At 41.6% G+C, this 8,853-nt stretch overlaps 1 protein-coding gene across 1 annotated transcript; it reads right to left on the bottom strand.

The window, feature by feature from the left end:
- Positions 1–6,462: 6,462 nt before the first annotated feature.
- LOC124388505 (zinc finger and SCAN domain-containing protein 29-like) lies at positions 6,463–7,987 on the bottom strand. The gene is made up of 3 exons (XM_046853200.1): positions 7,333–7,987; positions 7,128–7,214; positions 6,463–6,892 (listed from the first exon to the last, which is right to left on the bottom strand). The coding sequence occupies exons 1-3, from the start codon at positions 7,763–7,765 to the stop codon at positions 6,585–6,587; spliced, it is 828 nt and encodes a 275-aa protein (XP_046709156.1). The 5' UTR covers positions 7,766–7,987; the 3' UTR covers positions 6,463–6,584.
- Between the last annotated feature and the right edge of the window lie 866 nt (positions 7,988–8,853).

Genomic DNA, 8,853 nt, shown 5'->3' with positions numbered 1-8,853 from the left:
GAAAAAACACACACTATACAGTTCATACACTATACACCCAAAAGTTTGTGGACACCTGACCATACGGTTGCTATGTGCTTCTTCCTGAACATCCCATTTTACACTGAGTCTCTGACTTTACTGATGTAGGTGAGAAGGTGTTCATTCATGTTCAATAGTGGTGGCGCTCTATAGCAGGAGATCTTCCACACACTTCCAACCCATGGAAAGCAGATCTTCATGGAGCTGGCTTTGTGCACAGGAGCATTGTCATGCTGGTGAAGGCAAAATGTCATGTACAATTGTGTGTCTCTGATTTTGTGTTAACAGTTTGGGGAAGGAACCACATCTAGGTGAAAAAAAATCAGGTGTCCCAATACTTTTGGCCATGCTGTGTGTATATCATATGATGTTTGTGTCCTCTGTGTGAGATGCAATAACGAGGGATGAAAAATGAAAGCATGATTTTCTCTTTCAATAAACATGAGTTTTAGGAAATAAACCTGTTTTTGTATTCATACACACACACACACACACACACACACACACATGTATAATGAATTCTGAGGTCTGGCTCCTGCTGAAAACAAGACGACAACACAGAGGACTTTAACAGAGCCACATACAAACTCCACGTGGAAGAGAACTTCCACATCTCTGACTCCAGATGCATGTGGAAATGCATCCAGACCATCACAGACTACAAACCCACATCACAATCTCCACCAACCAGCAGAACTTTTTTGCTCGTCCTCACTATGGGTCTACCACCTACACTGGACCCATACCAGTTTAAACAGGTCGACAGAGGATGCAGTTTCCACGGCCCTTCATTCAGCCCTCACCCACCTGGATAAAAACAACACCTACATCAGAATGCTGTTCATTGACTTTAGCTCTGCGTTTAATACAGTCCTCCACACTGTACTGATCACTAAGCTCAGTGACCTGGGTATCTGCACCTCCACTTGCAGATGGATTCTGGACTTTCTCTCTGTCAGACCTGAGTCTGGGCAAACAGGTATCCTCAACCCTCATTCTGAACACCTGCATCCCACAGGGCTGTGTACTGAGCCCACTGCTCTACTCCCTGTTCACACATGACTGTGCTCCTTTGTATAACTCCAACATCAAGTATAGCACTTTTCAAGTTTTTTTTGTAGAATTTAAGAGTTATATTTATATTAAGTGTGTAATCTTGTGTACAGTGTAGATTTATTCATTGCTGGAGACTCAAAGCACTTTTGTACGTCGCTCTGGATAAGGGCTTCTGCTAAATGCCGCAAATGTAAATGTAAATGCAGATGACACCACCGTGGTTGGGCAGATCAGAAAAAATGAGGAATCAGCCTACAGGGAGGAGATCTGAAGCCTGACAGCATGGTCAGCCACCAACAACCTGAAACTCAACGCCATGAAGACTAAAGAGCTCATTGTGGACTTTCAAAAATCTAACAGCAGGAGACACTTCCCAGTCTACATCAATGGAACCAAGGTAGAGCGGGTCTCCAGCTTTATGTTCTTTAGAGTTCACATCTCTGAGGATCTGTCCTGGCACCAGAACACTTCAAAAACTACCTGAAAGGAGAAATAAAAGAATTAAACGTCCCCTCAGTCTCCCTCCAGGAAACGTACATCATAAAGTAGATAATAAATTGTTGCCATTTTTCAAAAAAGTCTTCCTCCTGCCTCTAGTACTATACTTTCTCTTTTAAGCTTTAAAAAGAAGATTTGATCTTTAAGCCACACTGATACAGAAGGAGGACCTGGGGAGCTCCAGATAACAGTTTTCTACGCCAAGCAGGAAAAGATGCACATGCGACAACATCACCTTGATTATGGGGTTGGAGGTAGACACTGAGATAGAACACTAAAAATACCAATTTCGTCTCATTTGATTTTAAGAACTTCAGAGACCATGTTAAAGAACAAGTTCCAAAACGTCTGCAGTTTGGGACAGAGGACAAACCTATACAGTGAGGAAAATAAGTATTTGAACACCCTGCTATTTTGCAAGTTCTCCCACTTAGAAATCATGGAGGTGTCTGAAATTGTCATCGTAGGTGCATGTCCACTGTGAGAGACATAATCTAAAAAAATCCAGAAATCACAATGTATGATTTTTAAACTATTTATTTGTATGATACAGCTGCAAATAAGTATTTGAACACCTGTCTATCAGCTAGAATTCTGACCCTCAAAGACCTGTTAGTCTGCCTTTAAAATGTCCAGCTGGGACCACCGTTTCCAAGGTTACTGTTGGTAATACACTAAGACGTCATGGTTTGAAATCATGCATGGCATGGAAGGTTCCCCTGCTTAAACCAGCACATGTCCAGGCACGTCTTAAGTTTGCCAATTACCATTTGGATGATCCAGAGTAGTCATGGGAGAAAGTCATGTGGTCAGATGAGACCAAAACTTTTGGGTCATAATTCCACTAAACGTGTTTGGAGGAAGAAGAATGATGAGTACCATCCCAAGAACACCATCCCTACTGTGAAGCATGGGGGTGGTAGCATCATGCTTTGGGGGTGTTTTTCTGCACATGGGACAGGGCGACTGCACTGTATTAAGGAGAGGATGACCGGGGCCATGTATTGCGAGATTTTGGGGAACAACCTCCTTCCCTCAGTTAGAGCATTGAAGATGGGTCGAGGCTGGGTCTTCCAACATGACAATGACCAAGCACACAGCCAGGATAACCAAGGAGTGGCTCTGTAAGAAGCATATCAAGGTTCTGGCGTGGCCTAGCCAGTCTCCAGACCTAAACCCAATAGAGAATCTTTGGAGGGAGCTCAAACTCCGTGTTTCTCAGCGACAGGCCAGAAACCTGACTGATCTAGAGAAGATCTGTGTGGAGGAGTGGGCCAAAATCCCTCCTGCAGTGTGTGCAAACCTGGTGAAAAACTACAGGAAACGTTTGACCTCTGTAATTGCAAACAAAGGCTACTGTACCAAATATTAACATTGACTTTCTCAGGTGTTCAAATACTTATTTGCAGCTGTATCATACAAATAAATAGTTAAAAATATTAAATATGGTGATTTCTGGATTTTTTTTAGATTATGTCTCTCACAGTGGACATGCACCTACGATGACAATTTCAGACCCTTCCATGATTTCTAAGTGGGAGAACTTGCAAAATAGCAGCGTGTTCAAATACTTATTTTCCTCACTGTAACTGAGGTTACAGGGTGAAAGTTTACATTTTTCACAAACGTCAGGAATGTTGAGGTACTGTATATCTCTGATCATTATGGTGTTGTATAGTTGCATGGTCAGGCTGAAGTTGAGCAAATATTTGGAGAGAGGTACGCACTACTGGATTATCAGGACAGGAGGAAAACACCAGAGCAGGAAGAGATGTTGAAGTACATGACTTCACCTCTAAGAGACACCATGGCAGATTGCGTACCCAGAACACCTGCGTATGAATATTAACTTCCCAATAATCATCAATCAATCAATCTTTATTTATTTATATAGCACCTAACATCTACCAGGTAGGACCCAGGTGCTGAACCAAGTGCAGGAGGCCATGTGTAAAATAGTAAATAAAGCATGAGGTTGGGTGATGCAGGGCCGACACTTAGTCTGCATTTTTGAAGTAAAGATTTGGATGTTTTTTCTGCCCATAAAAAAGACAGGATTAGCTGGTCAATATTGTTGAAGAATGATTTAGATCAAAACAAAGGAATAGACTGAACGAGGTACAGAAACTTTGGAAGAATGTTCATTTTAACTGTATTTATTCTACCAAGTGGAGACAATAATAATAATAATAATAATAATAAAGCAGCCCATTTTTTTGATTTGACTTCATGTATGCAACAAAAGGCATAAAATTACCTGCCATTACTCCACAGTGGGAACGAGTAACATTTACTCCAAGATATTTCAGTTTTAACCCTCAAAATAAACATTTTTGAGCAGATTGATTTATGGGTAAACATTCACTCTTTTGCAGGTTCAGTTTATATCCAGAAAATTTGCCAAAATCTTCAAGCAGACGTGTTATCTTCAACATGAAGGGCCGGTCTGTAGTCATTTCCTTGGTGGAGTCTACGCTGAAATACAGGACGTGTGTTATTGAGTAAGGGAGAGAGAGGACATCTCTGCCGTGTACCACGCGTCATTGTAAAAGAATCAGATTTAACCTTATCTGTGTAAATGAAACCTTTAGGTTATATATAATAAATGAATCCAAGATATTAATAAATCCCCAAAGCCAAACTCCATCCACACTCTAAAAGATATTCCCACTCTTTCCTATCAAACGCCTTTTCAGCATCTAAAGAAATGACCACCTCTGTGGAGCTTCTACTTTGCTTTGAATATATAACATTAAAAACGTACGAATGTTTAAAAAGGAATGTCGTCTCTTTATAAACCCAGTCTGCACCTCCGAGATAACACCAGGGAGAATCCTCTCCAAACAACAAGCCAAAAGTTTGGCTAAAATCTTGACACCTGCTTTGAGGAGGCTGAAAGGTCTATATGAACTCCATGACGTTGGTCCTTCTCTTCTTAAAGCAACAGAGTTATACATGCTTGTTTCAATGTTGATGGCAGTGTACTGATGATTCCTCAAACATTGCCAAAAGTAATGAAAGTAAAGTAAAGAATTTACCATTCAATGTCATAACATTGGGAAGGAAACCCGTCAGAGCCTGGTGATTTCTTCTACTGCAATGGATTCATTGGTTTAAGGTAAGAGGGCCGTCAAGTTCAGATGCTAATGAAGGGTCAACTTTGGGAAAATCAATACCTTCAAGAAATTGGTTCATCTTATCTGATGTACCAGAAGCTTCAGCTGTGTATAAAGAGGAATAAAAACCTTTAAATATTGAATTTATTTCTGAAGGCTCTGAGGTTAAAGTTCCACTAGGCTGCGCAAAGCCGCTTGACTACACAGTTGGTGGGCCAACAGCCGACGACCTTCTCCCCGTATTCGTAACAATTCCACACGCATGCAACAAGAGCTTCTCCACTTCACCTGTAGATAGCAGATCAAAGCCTTTGTGTATGTAACTCAGGGGTCGGATCAGGAGCATATTGGTCATCAAGGGCTGGAATGTTATCTGATGTCTTTTTTTTCCTATTTTTCAGTTTCTTGTTAATATGAGCAGAATAAGAGATTATCTGACCTCTTAAAAAGGCTTTAAGAGTTTCCCAAAGTAAAGAGAAAGAGATTGAGTCGGTCTGGTTAGTGAAGAGAAAATCATCTACTGAGGTAGAATGCATCATCGAGAGCATCCTGACCAACTCAATTACTGTATGGTACGGAGGCTCCACTGTGTGTGAACTTAAAGCCCTGCAAATGCTGATCAAAATCGCCCATCGCATCACTGACACCAACTACCTGCCACTGAGCACCTTCACCACAGCAGATGTCTGTGTAGAGCTCACATCATCATCATCAAGGACTCTTCACATCTCCTTCCATCATGATAGAGATACAGGGACATACCCACCAGAACCACCAGGTTCAGGACCAGGTTCAGGATCTACACCCTTTAATCTCAGGATCTTCACTTATATGTTTATAATTTACTCCCTTTGATCTCTGACCTATTCCTGTTTAATGTCTGGTAATTGTCTGGTAAAATCTCAGGATCTGGGATCCACTACAGAGAGACACATGACAGATAGAGTTTTTCAGTGCTAAAGTTCCTCTACTAACTCAGACCAGGTTTTAGTTTGTGGTTATACCTTGTGGTGTTGATACCTTGACTTCAACCTCAAACCTTCTGATCAGTACCCCAGAGCTTTAACACAACCTCAGTTCCTGAACCACTTCCTCTTCTGGATCCTGCTGTGAGTGTTCTGGGAAATAAGTCAGCCAGAAGCGTTTTATTCGATATATTTTGAAATATATGACTCATTTCCGAGTGGTAGAAGGTTCACGAGAAAGACAACAGAGAAAAAAAAAAAGCAAAACTGTGAGTGTGATGTTTCCCAAAATCTAAAACCCTTCTGTTTTATTACACCTTGTGTATGTTTCCATCATCAGCAGAGAAGCAGAGAAGACGAGAAGACGAGTCGTGTAGAAACTGCAATGCGTTTAATTCAAATATATTACAAGTAATAAAATAAGTGAGAAGAATCAGAACACTTCTGAGACTGACAGCTACATATAAAGTGCAATTAAACAGAAATACAATACAAACATGTAACAAAGAGAGAGAGAGAGAGAGAGAGAGAGAGAGAGAGAGAGAGAGAGAGAGAGAGAGAGAGAGAGAGAGAGAGAGAGAGAGAGAGAGAGAGAGAGAGAGAGATAGAGGCGGGAGAGAGAGGAGAAAGATAGAGAGAGAGATAGAGAGCGGGAGAGAGAGAGAGAGAGGAGAGACAGAGGGAGAGAGAGGAGAGAGATAGAGAGTGGGAGAGAGAGAGAGAGAGAGATAGAGGCGGGAGAGAGAGAGAGAGAGGAGAGAGAGAGAGAGAGAGGAGAGAGAGAGAGAGATAGAGAGCAGGAGAGAGAGAGAGAGAGAGGAGAGAGAGAGAGAGAGAGAGGAGATAGAGAGCGAGAGAGAGAAAGAGAGAGAGAGGTAGGAAGAGAGAGAGAGAGAGGGAGGAAGAGAGAGAGAGAGGGAGAAAGAGGCTAATCAGGGGGCGGGGACGAGGATGAAGATGAATTGGCGTTCCTGCTACTGAAGGTGTACAGGAGCTGCGTGAGGAGGGTCAGGACGCCCTGCTGGAACTCCCTCTGCTGCCGCCTGGCCTGAGCTGCTTCCTCCTGACGAACGGCGAATTCCTCTTTGATGTGTTGCAGCAGCAGCTGGAAGTGACGCTCTCGCTGCTCGTAATCCCTCCTCAGATCCAACATCTGCTCCTCCTCCATCTGCCTCAGCACCTCCAGCACGTCTCCCCGCACCTCTCCGTCACGCTTCCGCTTTCCTGGACGAGGAGCTAACGAGGAACATCGCAGTGAGTTTCCTGGACTATTATATTATTTTTACAGACTTGTACAGGAAAAGAGGGCGTGGCTAAGGATTAAAGTTTAGGTTTAATTTAATTTTTTTCCTGTATTTAAAAAATAAACACATTTGTTTTAAGAAGCTGTACAGCAGTAGATTATAAAACATAAAAAAGTATAAAGTATATCTACTTGTTTTAAAATATTTATTTATAGCAGTGGAGTCACCTCGGGGGTGTGGCTGGGCAGGGGGGCGATGGGTGGGTCTGCTGGGGGCCACAGGGGAATCAAAGCTGAGCTCTGAGAACTGATCATCTGTAACATCAAACAGCTGTTAGATAAAGAGTTCATTTAAAACTCCACATGTTCTTTTGAGGTTCTCAGCTCTACTTTATGGTGTAATTACATATTATTGAAATAAGTAAGATCTCACCCTCGGTGAAGGACACCTCCTTCTCCTCCTCCTCCTCCCCATGGTGCAGGAAGGTCCTGTGTTTCTCAGAGAACGGCTCCAGCAGGACGGACACGCAGTCCCCGCAGTCCCCGCTCTCCCCGCTGTCCCCGCAGCCCAAATCCCGTCCCCTCTCCCCCAGGATCGCGTCGAGCCTCTCAAACCACTTGCCGCTGCGCCGGTTCGTTCCGTTGATCCGGTTATGATCCTTAATCTTCTTGTAGTCCTGCTTCATCTTCTTGATCTTCTCCCGGCAGCGCTGAGGGCTGTGCTGGATCCCCATCTCCCCCAGACGAGCAGATATCTTCTGATACACTTTTGCGTTCCGGGCCGAGGACTCGAACTCTTTCTGGATGTTTTCCTCTGCGTAGATGTTCAGGAGAGCCTGGACATCTTCATCTGTCCACTTCTCCATCCTCTGGTCCTCTGGTCCCGTGTCCCCCTGTCCTCTCTCCGCTCTCCTCCATAAACTGCGGGCTTTGTTTTGGTTATTATTGTTGTTGATGTCGTTTAAAAATGGCGGCTCTGGGGGCGGGGCATTCACGACCAATCGGGGACCAGACTTCCGCCCTGACGGGACTCCCGCTCTCCTATTGGCTGAAAAGACCCGTGCGTGATCACGTGACGCATGCGTCGCCCGAGGTTTTCGCTACTTTTTAAACAACAAAGAAACCAGTACATAATAATAATAATTTATAATAATAATAATAATAATTTATAATAATAATAATAATAATAATAATAATATAAATAATAATAATATCAATAAAAACAATAATAATAATAATATTATAATAATAATATCAATAAAACAATAATAATAATAATATAATAATAATAATAATAATATCAATAATAATAATATCAATAAAACAATAATAATAATAATAATAATAATAATAATAATAATAATATCAATAATAATAATATCAATAAAAACAATAATAATAATAATAATAATAATAATAATAATAATAATAATAATAATAATAATAATAATAATAATACAGAGAGGTTATTGAAGTTATTAGTTCAATAATTAAACACAATCACATAATTAGCCACATTGCGCAGTCATATTATATACAACGTCTGTGGATGCTGAAGCATGAAATGTTCCATTCTTTTGAACTCTGAGACCCAAAACCTTTAACCTTTGGTCTGTTTTTCATGGGTTGGATGAAGTGGAAGATCTCCTGCTATAGAGCTCCAGCTACATTGAATGTGAATGAATGTGAACGCTGACTGCACCCCCAGGCCTTCTCACCTCACCTGCATCAATACCTGACTTTACTAACACCTTGTAGCTGAATGAATCTCCACAAAAATCTCCACAAAATCTAGTGGAACATCTTCCCAGAAAAGTGGAGAGAATTATAACAGCACATAGAGACTAAATGTGGAATAGGATGTTCAAAAAGAAGCACATAGCGATCTGATGGTCAGGTGTCCACAAACTTGTGGTGTATATGTAATTATATACATAATACACTCATTATACAA

Source organism: Silurus meridionalis, chromosome 7 (genome assembly GCF_014805685.1).
Source record: "Silurus meridionalis isolate SWU-2019-XX chromosome 7, ASM1480568v1, whole genome shotgun sequence".
Taxonomy (NCBI): Eukaryota; Metazoa; Chordata; class Actinopteri; order Siluriformes; family Siluridae; genus Silurus; species Silurus meridionalis.
The sequence above is the reverse complement of the archived record's forward strand: the minus strand, read 5'-3'. Positions and strand labels throughout refer to the sequence as shown.